Source organism: Arvicola amphibius, chromosome 2, assembly GCF_903992535.2.
Source record: "Arvicola amphibius chromosome 2, mArvAmp1.2, whole genome shotgun sequence".
Taxonomy (NCBI): Eukaryota; Metazoa; Chordata; class Mammalia; order Rodentia; family Cricetidae; genus Arvicola; species Arvicola amphibius.
In genome coordinates, this window is record NC_052048.2 from 59,187,053 (window position 1) to 59,202,844 (window position 15,792).

General features: G+C 47.9%; 1 protein-coding gene across 1 annotated transcript; it reads left to right on the plus strand.

The window, feature by feature from the left end:
• Sec61a1 (SEC61 translocon subunit alpha 1) lies at window positions 1-15,737 on the plus strand. Its single transcript, XM_038318956.1, is given in 13 exon segments — window positions 1-151; window positions 375-442; window positions 3,773-3,838; window positions 3,916-3,994; window positions 4,861-4,992; window positions 6,669-6,778; window positions 7,014-7,038; window positions 7,041-7,166; window positions 10,172-10,343; window positions 11,482-11,668; window positions 12,239-12,430; window positions 12,822-12,898; window positions 13,857-15,737. Coding segments are annotated over 13 exon segments (1,428 nt in total). The 5' UTR covers window positions 1-144; the 3' UTR covers window positions 14,044-15,737.
• Window positions 15,738-15,792: the final 55 nt, after the last annotated feature.

Here is a 15,792-nt window from a genome sequence, read left to right on the forward strand (position 1 = left end):
GGCCCCGCCTCGCCGCGCCGCTCGCCGCCGGGCTATCACTGACGTGTCTCTCGGCTGGGGAGACGCGCTTCGGAGCTAGCAGAGTCGCCTCACTCGAAGTGGAGCTCAGCCGAAGCTGGGCGTGGAGTCGGATCAGCCGCCGCCATGGCGAGTGAGTCCCTTGGGGCCACCCTTCGCAGCCGGGATGCGTCTCCTTCCCCTGCTCGGGCGCCCGCCGGCCGTGCTGCCCGATCCCGGCGGAACGCGGCCTTCCCCAATACCCCTCGTCCCTGCGGCCTTCGCGCCCCCACTCCCGGCTCCCACTCGTGCCGGGCTCCTCCAGGTGCCCACAGATTACTCTCTAACTATTTCTCTTTCTGTTTCTTCCATCAAAGTCAAATTTCTGGAAGTTATCAAGCCATTCTGTGTCATCCTGCCGGAAATTCAGAAGCCAGAGAGAAAGGTAAGTTCCCTAGGTGGTTGTCAAAGAAGCCTTGAGAAACTGGGCGCTGGAAGTTTACAGTTCAATTAAAGATGGCCTCAGCACACGGAATGAAAACTGCCCCTCTGGAGTGTAGCTGTATGTACTGGGATACTCTAGGGAACTGTCGAAAGGTGACCTGGTTGTGTGGGAATTCTCACGAAACCATCTTGTCTCATTTGAAGCATCTTGAGTAGATGGTAACAAAGCCTCGGATTTGCCTGGCCCCAAACTGGGTCTGAGCAGTGATTGAATAAGACCTCAGATAGAATCCCAGATTGAGTTACCCTCCCTTCGCCTCCAGCAGAGCAACTCATGGGGTGTTTCTTCCGTCTAGGAGGTGATTTTAGTATCCAGTTTCCAAAGGAAAAACCCAGTCGTGTAATCGATTTGAACGTGTTTTTATTTTTTATGTATGCTGCCTCAGCATTGAGGGTAAACGCAGTAGATGAAGTCCACGGCCATTGACAGCAGGTGCATCAGAGCGAAGGACGTGTGAACCTTAATCAGAATCTCCATGGCTGTCAGCTTCAGCCCAGGAATAAATGTTCCTAATGCGAGATTGCCCAAATGAAGGAAAGTCCAGGCCTATTGGTTACAGAAAAGGGTAAAGCCACTTTGAGTCCCTGGGTTCGGACTGTGGCATACATTCACATACGGCACCTGTAGTTGGCATTCACTTGGATACTTAGTATCTACTTGTAATAATTTTTTACTGAAGGTAGTTTCATCCAAATGCCTTGTAGTACCCTAGCTGTCTTTGACAGGTTGATTTGCAAAGCTTCTCCTGCTCTATCTCAGTGCAAAGAATCTGGCTCTAGGACCAAGAAGCCCAAGTCCCACCCTTTACCTTCTTTCTTCCACAATCCTGTGACCGACAAGGTAGAACTGTGGCCCAGGTAGCGAGTAAGTCTGATAGAGGACTAGAAGTTGCCTTGAGGGTGTGGAAAGGATTCCTGGCAAAAGGAATGTATGATTTACTTCCCAGTGAAGACAAAGCGTTTCTGTGCTTAGATGGTATTGATTTTAAATGGAAAGGCTAAAAGAAGCGCAGGGAAGAGGAATAAGATGGCTGGGCAGATTAGAAATGACCTTGGCAATAAGGGCTGGAGTGTGGCTTGGGGGCCTTTGCAATAGAGGGCAAATCATGGCACTGCTTGAGATGGGTTTGGGGCTATTTCAGAGGCAGAAGATTCAAGACTTAGGTGAAAAGCTTTTGACATTTTACTCTTCAGTGACCAGGAGAGAAGGCTTACCCATTTAAAATAGTCTTGAAAAATACGTCTTCTTTTTTCTAACAGATTCATTGCATAGGCTGGGGAAGTTAGTGATGGACGTGAGGCCTGTGTCTGGTGTCTGTCACCACGACAGCTAGTGGATGTGCACATTCATTACAAGCTTGTCTTTCTGGTTCCTGTGAAGTGGTGTTGCTTCCCCCTCGTTAGACACCGAATTCTTGGTGTGGTAGGATGGCAGATAGAAAAGTCAGATGTTCCTGGGAGACGGAGCAATGTGAGCCCCCAGCTGCCTCTGCAGGGTTTGAGCTTTGAATTCACCCACCCATGTTTGGGTGCATTGCTGTGTCTTTCTGGGAATGACTGCATGCAGAGGACCAGACAACCAGCACACGGAGTCAGTGCTTGTTGGGGCAACTCTTGGCATTTCACTCACTTAATATCATTAGTCTTTAGCTGTCTGATTTTTACTGTTGTTTGTTTGTTTTTGTTTTCGGAGTTTGTTTGTTCTTTCTATGCAGGGTTTTTCTGTAGATTTGGTGCCTGTTCTGGAACTAGCTTTTGTAGACCAGGCTGGCTTTGGACTCACAGATCTGCCTGACTCTGCCTCCCAAGTGCTATTAAAGGTGTGCACACCTCCGCCCAGCTAGTCTTTAGCTGTCTGTTAAACCTGTCTAAAGCCAGTCTTGATGTGGGATGTCCTTCTGTATATGTGTTGTTTTTATTAAATAGTTAATAAAGCTGTTTCGGCCAATGGCTTAGCAGAGTGAAAACATTGGGAAATCCGAACAGAGCTAGAGAGAGAGGGAGGCCATCTGAGCAGCCGGGAAATGAGCGAGCTCTCCATTTACAGAGATCTCTCCATCCAGTAACAGTGGTTTCTTCAACAGGAGGAACCTAGAGGTTTCTAACCAGGCTAGATAGTAAAATGATTTGTGTTGACTGTTTAACTTAGTTGATTTCTTACCTTTCTGATTGTTGTGACAACATTCCTGACCACAGCAGTGTAATGAAGGATTGTGTTTGGGCTTCCTATCCAAGGGTACAAGGAAGGCATGACAGCAGAAACTTAAGGCACACTGGTCACATTATGTCTCCTGTCAGGAAGCAGAGGAAGATGAAGGCTGGTGCTCAGCTCACTTTCTTCTTTTTATTCAGTCCTGGACTCCAGCCCATGGATTGGTGCCACCCACATTTAAGGTGGATCTTCCTATTTGATTTAACTCAGTCCAGAAACTCTTCCATACTCGTATCCAGACGTTTGTTTCCATAATGGTTCTGAATCCCATGAAGTTGACAATCAAGGTTAACCATCACACTTACATACCCAGGAAGGGGTGAGCAAAAACTGATGCTGCTGTGTTTTAGTGAGCAGTTACATATCAGCTCTTCCTGTCATGGTTCCCCCGCCCCCGTGTTAATTACAGGCTTTACTCTTGATTCACAATCCCAAGTTTCCTTTTTGTTAGTTTGTTTTTAAGACAGGGTTCCCAGCAGCTGTGGAGCCTGTCCTGGAACTCGCTCTGTAGACCATTCTGGCCTTGAACTCACAGATTCGCCTACCTCTGCCTCCCGAGTGCTAGGATTATAGGCTTATGCCTCCAGCGCTTGGCTATCCCAAGTGTTTTTAAAGGAGTTGAGTTCAGAGTCAGGAGATTGTTAAGTGTACTGTAGGAAAGTGGCTGCTATGCCGGGAAGCTTGTCTGTTTCACAAGTCACTTTGGCCTGCAGTGTTCGTCCATCTTGAGTCTCAGCTGTTACTGTGAATGGTGATGCGCATAGTTTTGGTCTCAGACTCACATAAACTGCGGGATTTGGGGCAGATTAAACTTTCCTGGTCACTTTGCTCATTGTCACATAAAGATAATCTGTGCAGTGGGAGGATTATTGGGGCAAAGATACACAGGGGTCTTTGCATCACATCCTGGACAGAGAAAACACATCTACACTACTTAATGCTATGGTATATTTGGTACACATTTGACCTGCCTCTGATAAATGGGGCATGAGATCTTGTTTGGATCCACCTGCACTCATTTGCCTGTGGAAAAACTTGCTTTCATTCCTTCCTTTCCAGATTCAGTTTAAGGAGAAAGTGTTGTGGACAGCTATTACACTCTTCATCTTCTTAGTATGCTGCCAGGTAAGCGCTGCGCTGGTGTTGGTAGAGGTGACTGGGCTGGGAACACCCGTGTGATACCTGCTCTCGCCCATTTCCAGATTCCCCTGTTTGGCATAATGTCTTCAGACTCTGCTGACCCTTTCTACTGGATGCGAGTGATTCTAGCCTCCAACAGAGGTAGGACCCTGCTTACTCTGCCTTTCCCCGCACACTGGATATGAAGAGCCTGCTTTACTTACAGGCTTGGCTTTATATGGAGCTCAGAAAGTTCGTGAAGGTGCATAGCTTGGAAAATGCTGCATTGGTGTGGAAAAGTCACGCAGCATTTGCTGATGTATGCATCCTGTTGGGTCTGAATGCAATACAGAACCTGTAATGACAAGATAAGACTGCATTGTAAAACATTGTTTAAAACATGGAAAAACTAGAATACTTTTAAAATACCTAATGTGATAACATTCTCTAGAAGGCATAATTTGTTCCTCAGCTGAATCTTTTGCATATCTCTATATTACAATGTGTCTAAAAAAATAGTTTGTAAGCCCTGACAAAATATCTCTGCCACAGTGAGGATTTTGAATACATGTGTTGATATTGCATTGATTAACTCATTTAAAAAATATATTCCACATTAAATTGGAAATCAGAAGTCCAACTGGTTTTAGTATAATGGAAGGGGGAGTTCATTCACAGCCAGTTACAGTTTGTAGCAGCCCCTTTCCAGACTCTGGGAATGATTTGAATCTTATCCTTCCTTCCTTACTGATGAGGAGACCAACCTCTCTTATCTCCCTGAGGCCAGGGTCAGTCTGGAGCTGAATTGAAGTGCAGCAGTCTGTTTGGCTAGCGTGACTTCTTGCACAGAGGAGGATCTTTCCGGCAGGGTAGACTGCATTAAGCTGTGCTCTGACTGGTATTTGGAGGTGGTTCCATTAGTTGACCGCTTTTGACCTTGTATCAGAGTGCCCCCCGTGTTGCTCACTGTATAGCTATGTTTGTTTTCCTGAGCTAATGTTGGCTGTGTCTTGCTTTCTTCCCTGAAGGTACCTTGATGGAGCTGGGCATCTCTCCTATTGTCACTTCCGGCCTTATCATGCAGCTCTTAGCTGGTGCCAAGATAATTGAAGTTGGGGACACCCCAAAAGACCGAGCTCTCTTCAATGGAGCCCAAAAGTGTAAGAAAGATCATATTTAATGTTCTAATTTCCATGGTTGAGGATGAGAATTTGCTGTGAAGCTTCTGGGATTAAAGCCATTGTGCTCTGTGCCCTGCTCTCCTTACTGCCCCTCTGCATGCACCCCATGATCTGCACCAGAGAGAGGCAAGGCAGGAACTCACCCCTTTACTGTGCAGTTTGCACTCATACATCAGAGCTCATTGAGCATATGACGGGCTGTTTGTACCTGCTGCTTCATCATTTGTCGGGTGTTTTTCTTGTGTGTGTGAAGGGGGCTTAAGTCGGGAGAGGGCACACTCTGTCCTACGTTGCTCACTAACTTGTGAAGTGAAGAAAGTGAGGCGGTCGGCCTGCAGGCTTAGTTTTCCATCTGGAAAGGGCTGGTGGTGGTCGCCATACAAGTGATGGGTGTTGCTGGTAACTGTGGCTAGCCACCTGCGTCAGTGTCCTACTTCTGGACTGGAGTTGGTTGTTCAGGAAGGTTTTAAACTTTTTTCTGCCTTAAGAATTTAGGAGTTTTGGGCTGGGTGTATAGCTCAAGGGTAGAGCACTTGTACCATGCCCAAATCCCTGGGTTTGATTGCTGATACTGAGGGGAAAAAAAAAATCTTTAAATATGCAGGGTTACTGAGCAGGTCTTTTGTTTTAAGCTTTTACAATTTTATTCATGTGCATGTGCCACAGTGTGTGTGTGTGTGTGTGTGTGTGTGTGTGTAGGTCAGAGAACAACTTGGCAAACATGATTCTCCTTTGAAAGTGTGGGTTCCGGACATCATACTCAAATCATCTAACTTGGCAGCAAGTGTCTGAGCTGTTTTGCTGACCCTGTTTGTTTAGTTGTTTGGTTGGTTTGACTTTATTTATTTATTTTTATAGTGTGTTTGTGTGCATGTGTGTGACATGGGTCTGTGTAGAAAGGAGTCAGGATAGCTTTGTGGGGTCTGTTCTCTCTTTTCTCCTTTATGAAGATTCTGAGGGTGGAACTCGGGTATCAGGCTTGCATGACAAGTAAATATCAGCGTAGACATCTTGGCTACCAGTCCCTGAACAGTTTTTTTTTAAATTTCAAATAGGGACTATATGAGGCAGACTTTTGAAATTTTAAACTGAAATTTAAATCCTCACTCTTGGAAAAATAATTACACCATGCCTAGGAACAAAATATAATGATCCAAGAAAACAGTCTGCAGAGGAAGTGGGGCCAGAATATGAACTTAGGGCAGCAGGATTGGTTTTATCCCAAGGTCTTCTGTGCTCTGGATGTGGATCTGAGTGGTAAGCTTAAAACCCGTCTCCTTGTGGCTCAGCATAGAGGTCTCCGGATCCCAGCTACCTGCAGTGCACCCAGTGCTTCAGGGGTGCCGGCACTGCATTGCGTCTCTGATTGTGCCTGGGATTCAGCTGCCTTTCCTAAGATCACTTTTGCCATGCTTCAGCTCTTCCTCCGTCACTAAGCAGGAGGTGAGACTGGGAAGCTGCTGTGCTTCTGTTGAGAGCACCTGGTTAGTTATCTCCCAAATGGGCAGTGTGACTGTTGAGATTCCTCCTCCAGCTCCTTCCCGGCAGTGTCGCACTGTGCTTTTTCTTCCCAGTGGTGAGCATTCAGGTGTTCTTTAGCCATTTCTTATGTTGTGTACTGTCCTCTTTGAGAACACAGTTCTCTTGATTTCTAGTGTTTGGCATGATCATTACTATCGGTCAGTCCATTGTGTACGTGATGACGGGCATGTACGGGGACCCTTCGGAGATGGGTGCTGGAATCTGCCTGCTGATCACCATTCAGGTAATTGTTATGCTTCCCCCTCCCCAGTCTCTGAAATACCAAATCTCGCTGTGCCTCAAAGACGCTGGAGGTTGTGGGTTTGCCCTTCTTAATCCACCAGAGGAAGACTGAGGACTCTCACTAACTCAGCTTTCTGTTCTTACACTTAAGAACCCAATTACTGAAGAAGAGAGTCACGTCCATCGGGAGCAGTAACATCTATTTGGGTTCTTTAGTCTTTTTCTTTCTCTCACAGCTCTTTGTTGCTGGCTTGATCGTCCTCCTTTGGATGAGCTCCTGCAGAAAGGATACGGCTTGGGTTCTGGCATCTCCCTCTTCATTGCTACCAATATCTGTGAGACCATTGTGTGGAAGGCCTTCAGCCCCACCACTGTCAACACTGGCCGAGGTAAGGCCCAGGAGCTCGTGCTGTAGTTCAGCAGAGGTTCTGCCTGTGGTGGGCACAAGCTCCTGGCTTTTCTGTGCATCCACTATATTTTAAAATACAGGTGAGGTTATGCTCATGGCAATACCCAGCATAGATTTTCATTTGCCTCATCGTGGTTGGCATACTAGATAGGAGTGAGGTCTGGCCTCACTTCTCAGCTCAGTAAGAACTGCATTATATAGTAAGTGCTTTGTGTTTTAACCTCTGTCTTGGGTAGGTATCAAGTCACGTCCACTTTGTTGACAATGAAATTGTACACATTCTCACTTTGATGATTCCTGTGGATCATTTTGGAAACAAATAAAACCCAACTAGAACTATTAAACAAAAGCATTTGATCACACTTGCCCTTGGGCTCAGATCCTGGCTGTAGGTGGTGTGAGCACATTCCCCTATAGCTGATCTGGGCCATCATGTAGTGAAGGGGTCATGACACATAGGCAATTCCAACTCTCCAGATGCTGAGGCAGGAGGATTTGAGAATCTGAGGATTTGAGGTAAGCCAGCACTATGTAGCAAGGCCGTGCTCTCACAAAATGAAAAGCTGAGACTGTAGCTCAGTGGTAGAGGTTCGTGCATGGAATACCTGGCACCACAGAGAAGGAAACAAGAGACCACATGATGCCTGGCTCGTAGTAGGTACAGATCAAATATTAGTATGCTGTGGCATAGCCATTAAGAAAGAGTGCCCTGGAAACGGGAATGTTTCTAATCAGAATATGTGAAGACAAGGGAAGCCTTAGAATAAGACATACTAGGAAAAGAGACTTTTGTCCCTAAATGTGTTATTTATTTAGAAGTCTTATGAAAAATATTTGTGCGTGTTTTCATAAATTGAATGCAGAGGCAATTTCTGCCTCCAGAGACCATATAACCCTGTACATCTAATGAACAAAAGCTGTCCTCTAATGAAGTCAAAGGCACATTGGGAGAGACTGGGGCAAGGAAAGGCAGGACTTGTCAGACTAGGATATGGAGAGGGCGGCAGGTGAAGGTGCAGTTGGAGTCCAGGGATTCCTGCAGTAGAAATGATAGCAGAGAAGGGAGCAGGGTGGGATGGCCAGTCCCAGGCTCAGGAACCAGCGGAGGGGGGTATTGCATTCTGGAGCTAGATGGAGTCTAGCAAAACACTGCTGAAGAAGTGCCATGGCAGCCTTGAATAGACAAGATGTGACAGCATGGATTGTGAGGGAAGATGTGGGAGATGGGGCTGAGGTGGAAAACTGAGAAGTCACTGGAGGTGTCTCCATAGCCAGGCCTGTAGAAATGTAATTGGGAAGGGTGATTTGATTTCCTGGCTGCCAGTGTGGGATGAGCTTTACCAGGGAACCAAGGGGGATAGCATCAGTAAGGTACAAGGACCAGAAGTATATAGAGGGCACAGGTATAGCCAGAAGGGCTACTACAGCTTGGTTAGCTCACCACTGCTGCTTCCTTGAGCAGTGCAAAAGTCTAGGACCGGGGATTAGTGTGGACAGCTACACGATGTGCCGCAGAGGTGTGTGGAGATGCACTGGTTCCCAGAAATTTGCCAGATACGACAGTAATTGTAAAAATTACTGGAACCAGCCGGGCGGTGGTGGCGCACGCCTTTAATCCCAGCACTCAGGAGGCAGAGGCAGGCGGATCTCTGTGAGTTCGAGGCCAGCCTGGTCTACAAGAGCTAGTTCCAGGACAGGCTCTTAAAAAAAAAAAAGCTGCAGAGAAACCCTGTCTCGAAAAACCAAAAAAAAAAAAAAAAAATTTACTGGAACCTAATCCTGGCATTGCTGGCTCTGCTGTGGGTCACCATGACGAAAATAAGGAAGAGCCACAGGGAAAGGTATTACAGAGTTGATCCAGGCAACTTAGTTGAGCAGTCTTGAAAGATGTGCGAGAAGCAACCAACAGTGCTGGAATCCTGAGCTGAGGTTGTTTGCAAGCTGGAACAGGACAAAAGCAGAGCTCTTGGTGGGGAGCTTAGAAAGGCTGCTGGGGATAAGTACAAGCACTCCCTTCTTCCCCTGGCCTGCCTGGACCACCTTCTCTGTTAGATAAGAGGCTTGTCCTGGTTGCAGCTCCCATATCCCTGAATACTGACTAGGAGATAGACCACAGCTGAAAGGTAGGAGGGTGTAGGTAGACTTTCCTGTCCCACCAGCCAATTCCAAGTAACTGTTCAGAATCTTATTAGTAATTATAAATGCTTGGCCCATATCTTAGACTTGTCTCCAGCCAGCTTAAATTAACCCATTTCTATTAATTTATGTGCTGCCCCGAAGCTCATTTACCTTATCTATGAACTTCCCATGTTGCATCTTCTGCATCTGGCTCACAGCTTTTTGTGACTCCGCCTGCCTTCTTCCCATCATTCTTAGTCTGGTTCTCTCACCTAACCTTTTCTCGCCTGTCCATTGGCCAGCCAGCTCTTAATTAATCCTTGAGACTAATACATATTTACAGTATACAAAGACTGTTCAACAACATTGGGCTTCCTCTAGTCTCCCCTTTCCCTACAGATATTTGGGACCCTCTTCCTGCTCCTTTCACCTTTCAGAAACCCGTCTGTTGGCAGGCCTGCTATTGGGCAAAACTTGTGAAAGGGTGAAGACTGATCTCAGGCCATCCATCCATGGTGTTCTCCTAGGAGGATTATTGGTGTTTGGAACTGCGAGCCCAAGCTTTCCCAACTCTTGTCCACTGTGGGCAGCCCTCTTCAGAGACTGGGATAAATGCTTTTACTGCCCAGATTATAGATCAGGACTTGGCCTTTTCCAGGCAACATGTGTCATGAATGTGTTTAAATTGGTGGCTGTTCTTCCACATGTCTGGTAACCTAAAAACTGAGAGCAACCAGCTCGTCTCAGAAGGAAACAGCCCAGTGCTGTGGTTTGCTTCTCTGAACTCCTTCACTTCCCACTCAGAAACTGAGAGGCGAGCTGAGCTGCTCTCCCCTCCACCGTCTCTGTATTCCACTCTGCCCGCAGGCATGGAATTCGAAGGCGCCATCATTGCTCTGTTCCACCTGTTGGCCACCCGCACAGACAAGGTCCGAGCCCTTCGAGAAGCGTTCTATCGCCAGAATCTCCCTAACCTCATGAACCTGATTGCCACCATCTTTGTCTTTGCTGTTGTCATCTATTTCCAGGTATGTTCAAAGTTAGCTAAGTAGGTCTGCCTGTACAGAGTCCAGCTCAGCACCCACATTGTCCTTCGCTCCGTGTTCTCAGGTTTATGGTGTTTCTGAGTAGGACACCTGAACTGCTAGCTGTCTTTAATTGTACTGACCCTCATACTTAATGGGATTTTTTGTATTTAGGGGTTTGTTTTTGAGATGGGGTCTGTCTAGCCCTGGCTGGCCTCAACTCACTATGTAGATCAGCTATTCTTAAGCTCACATAGATCCATCTTTCCCTGCCTCCCAGGTGTTGGGATCAAAGGCTTATGCCACAATGCCCAGCATTCTTTGCAGTATTTTGATATTCACTAAAGAAGTTTCAGCAGTTAGCTAGGTGTGATGGCTCATTTAGGTGGGTGGTACAGAAGACCAAGAGTTCTAGGACAGTGTAGTGTATGTAGTGCAATCCTACATACCACGCTGGCGAGATGGCTCGGTATATACAGGTGATTGTTGCCAAGCTTAGTGACCTGAGTTCAGTTCCCAGGCAAGAACCAACTTCTGTATGCTGTCCTTTGATCTCCACTTACACACTGGCGTGCATGCATCCCCACAGGCACACACACATTTAAATACAATCAAAAGAAGGGGACAACACTTGAAAGACACTTGTTTGTGATAAGGAATACTTTTCTGAGGCCAGGCAACTCAATAGTGACTCCTGCTGATCCCAGCCAGCTGCCCAGTTAGTAACACGTCAGTCTTCCAGGGCAGGGTGAGTATCTGTAGTTAAATCAGTACGAGTTTGCGTCTTCTGTCATTTGTCCTAGCCTCGTGTCCTGGGCACTGGGTTTGTGACAGTAAAGAAGATTGATGCTCTGGGATCCAGGGTTTCCAAGGGGTGGGTGGTATTGCTAGGAGAGCTTAGCTTTTGTTGATGATCACATCATGGGTGTTCACTGCCTGAGAACCATTAACAGGATTTGGAGCTGGTGGTTTTTATGTCGGCCTTTTTGTATAGGAAGAAAAGGGCATGTGCTCTCGGACACCATCACAACTGGTAGCCCAGTGGCAGAACTGACACCCAGGGCCACCTGACTTTCTTAGCCACACTGGGGACTCTAGGCAGAATAGAACAGTAAAAGGTGTGTGTTGTGTTTGCCCTGTAGGGCTTCCGAGTGACCTTCCCATCAAGTCGGCGCGTTACCGAGGCCAGTACAACACCTATCCCATCAAGCTCTTCTACACCTCCAACATCCCCATCATTCTGCAGTCCGCTCTGGTGTCCAACTTGTATGTCATCTCCCAGATGCTGTCAGCCCGCTTCAGTGGCAACCTGCTGGTTAGCCTGTTGGGCACTTGGTCGGTGAGTGTCACTGGGTGAGTTAAGGGTTGTTTGTACTAGTGCAGCTAGTTGTGGTATTTTGTGGCAGGATGTCAACTCGGGACTAAATATTTCAAAGGTGAAATTTCTTTATTGCCTCATACAAATACAGTTCAGTGAGATTGCCTGTAGGCGTGCTTTGACACCATAAGGCATCTGCTCAGAGCTCCTTGGCTCCGTGCTGTGGCATGTTTGAAGCAGCATCAGAGAACTTCTGTAGTTAGACTTTCCTTTGGGCCACCAGCTCACAAATACTGACATGGAAACTTACTAATTATGAATGCTTGGTCTTAGCTTAGGCTTATTTTTAATTAACTCTTATAACTTCATTTTTATTAAACTACATTCTGTCATGTACTGCCCCTCCTGCTTCCTCCATGTCTCCCCACGTCTGTCAAGCGCCTAAATTCCTCCTTCCTTCTCTCTCTGCCTGGAAGTCCTGTGTTCCTGCCTAGCTCCTCGCCGTTCAGCCTTTTATTACACCACTCACAGCAGTGCACCTTCACACGGTGTGCAAGTAGCGCACAGCAGACTTCTGTGTCTTACTCCTAGGACACGTCATCTGGGGGCCCAGCCCGCGCTTACCCAGTTGGTGGCCTGTGTTACTACCTGTCTCCTCCGGAATCATTTGGCTCAGTGCTGGAGGACCCTGTCCATGCTGTCGTGTATATTGTATTCATGTTGGGATCCTGTGCGTTCTTTTCTAAAACATGGATTGAAGTTTCGGGTTCTTCTGCCAAAGACGTAAGTTTAAGTTGACATTCCTAATAGAGACAGGTGACCTAATGAGACAGCTGTTGACATCCAGGGAGTTCCACTTATTACCACTTTATAAGTAGTGGTTTGCGATCTAAGTGCTCCAGCCTGCAGAGGGACCATTCCCTTTGGTGGTTCTGTATGGAATCCTGAGGGCAACAGACGGAGATAGACAGAGTTGGCTCTGATAGTTGAACTTGAGGCCAAACTAGAAAGGTAGACCTCTGTGTGAGTGAGTGCATTGCTACAGGTTAAAAGTCCTCCGTGAAGACTGAAGGGCTGGGGGAGGCAGGGGAGACATCTATAATAGGTTAGTTCCACTGTGAAGCACCCCTCTTCCCTAGCATCTGGCTCATGTGCTTGTATTTGGGTCATGTAGGTTGCAAAGCAGCTGAAGGAGCAGCAGATGGTGATGAGGGGCCACAGAGAGACTTCCATGGTTCATGAGCTCAACCGGTAAGAGTGGTCACTAGCCCTGAACACTAGAGGTACCAGAATAGCCCTATACAACCCTGTCCAGCAAAGACAGCGCAAGAGCGGAAAAGGAAGCACACAGCCAGGGTGTTGAAATGGTGTGTGTGTGTGTAGGGGGGTGACTGAGCTGACTTAGGCTGGATGGGCCTGAGTGTTCCTAGAGCAAGCTGAAAGCATCCTCAGAGTGGGTGGGGGCCTGGCACAGATTAAACAGGTACCAGCAAGAGCTGGCCTGAAAGGAGTGGTTAGTGTTGAGAAAAAGACCAAATCAGAGGCCAGAGACCGCCAGACTCAGCCACGGTGATGGAGGAATGTAGCAGTGACCTTAGGGAGAGAGGAAGGGGAGGAGAGACTGTCGCTTCAGGAGCAGCAGGGGAAGGCAGGGGGAGACATCCCCAGCTCCTCATCAGTGGTCTGAAACTGCCTCTTGGAAGGCAGAAAGTGCCTGGTGCTTTCCAGCCACTCTGTCACAGTCTGTCGCTGTGGTTGGCTCTTCTGCGCTCATGTAGAGCACCGGGTTGCTTCACAAAAAGGGCAGCTTATGAAGCTGGCTGACCTCACTGTAGGAGGCTGCCACAGGAACACCAGAATTACAAGGTTCCTGCCAGTTTCTGAGCCAGAGGCAGCACAGCTTTTCCCTGCAGTCCATAACTCCTAAGTCCCCTGACTCAGACTGCCTGGGAGAAGCACAGCAGCCCCAGCAGAGATTCCTGATACTTGTGCCTCACCTACCTGGGCACATCTATGGAGTTTTCAGCTTCTGAATAGCAGAAGAACGGAGATGAAGTGTCTTCTGTTCTTTCAGTATGTAAAATCTAGTGTGGCATCAGCCATGTTTGCACTTGTGCTGGTCACATTCCCAGAGTCCATGTGGCCAGCTTAATGTCCTGTTGGGCATTCTGGCTCAGTAGGCAACAAAGAACTGTCTGTCTGTCTGCAGGTACATCCCCACAGCTGCAGCCTTTGGTGGGCTGTGCATTGGGGCCCTCTCAGTCCTGGCTGACTTCCTGGGTGCTATTGGGTCTGGAACCGGAATCCTGCTGGCAGTCACCATCATCTACCAGTACTTTGAGATCTTCGTCAAGGAGCAGAGCGAGGTGGGCAGCATGGGAGCCCTTCTCTTCTGAGCCTTGTGTGCCCATGGACCAGGGTGAGGGCTCCAGAACTGCCTGGAAAGGGTGCTCTTACCACTGGAGCATGCTACCGTGGCATAGGGACTTTAAAATTTTTTTTATTAATTTTTTTATTTCATATCTTTTCATTCCACTGTGTAAAGTGCTAGGAAATTTCCAATTTGAAATTTTGCTTTTTATTCTGGCATTGGCAAAAAGACAAACAGTAGAAGTGAATTGTTAGCTAATGACCAGAGGATGTGGTAACTGACTGTTCCCAAGTGTTCGATGTAATTTTTATTTAAACCTTTGCACTTCTCAGTGCCTGGCAGCTGCAAGGGTCCCAACTGCCCCCAGGCAGTCTGTGGCCCTGGTTGAAGGAAGCACAAACTAGGAGATGTGTCCATCTCATCTGGGCCGCAGAAAACAGCTGCAAACAGATGTGTTTTCTGGGGACCTGCTTGTGGGGGACTTCACGAGATTAACTCTCGGGGGTGAGGACATCTGGCTTAGGACTCTGTGCGATGCCATCAATCTGTAAGCAGGTTTCATAGGACAGAGCTGCTACTGGAGGAATACGTGCCCCGGAAGCTGGCCTGCCTACTACCCTGCATGTGCTCTGGGTGGTGCAGCCGAGCATGCAGATGGGTGAACAACAGCAAGATCTACCTGCCTACCATTGCCCGTAAGGCGGGGACTCCAGGCTCTTCCTGGAGCCTAGCCATACTAGATAGCTGGGCACATATAAAGGGCTTCATGCTTGCCCTTCCTTGGTTCCCACTAGAAAGGGAGCTCCTATGGTGTCTTCCTACTGAAAATTTCCTGTTCCAGTTTTTGGAATATTTTTTAGAATTTGTTAGGACCAAATGTAGACTGGCTCAGGACCTATAGGAAAATATACCAGGGTTTGGATCTCTTAGAGAAGTTGCTCAGAATCCTGTCTGGAGTTAAGGTATCTGGGATGACAGGCAACATGGACATGGGGGTTAGGAGCTCAGGCCTGTAAGAGAGGCCCTCTCAAGACAGGACACTGCCTAGCAGCAAGGGTGCAAGGCTTGCAGTTTGAGATCAGAGCAAGTATGAGATTGTCAGCTACCTTAAGACACAGGAAGGTCCCAAGTGTTCCCACAAGGGGGGCAGGATCCCTGGGGGATGTGCAGTCATGTGGTCACAGCCTGCCAGCTACACCTGGGTCCTTCTCACCTCTGGAAGTAGCAAATGCCTCTCTGACCCAGGGTTCCTAGGGACCCTTGCTGCTTGCCAGAAAATGGCAGTCAAGGGACAGTTAATTTTGCCCCTAACACAGGTCAGCAGCAGGGCCAGATCCTTTGCCCACAGCCTAGGACTCACCATATCACACGTGGCCTTGTCTAGACCCAGTCCTGAGCAGAGGAGCCCAGTGCCCTCCCAGTCCACAGGGTCTTCCCACTGCCCCTCCTCTGCCACTGCCACAGAGCAGCAGGGCCTCCCACCTATACTAGGGACTCCACAGCTTCTGGAGGCCAGGTGCAGAGTCCCCAACTCTGGGCTGTGCTGGGGAGCCACAGCCTCATCTGTAGCCATCAGCTGGGCCTAGTAGCCTGTGGTTGATGGTCACCTTTTGTGGGTGAGTGGGGATGACCTGGCTTCCAAGGACTGTCACTGTGGACACCAAAATGGCTTAACATGAGATACAGTGAAAAAGTGACAAATAAACCGACTTTTTACAAGCTGCCTCGTCATCCTTGCTAACTGCCACTGAGAGCAGAGGACTTGCCCGGGGTG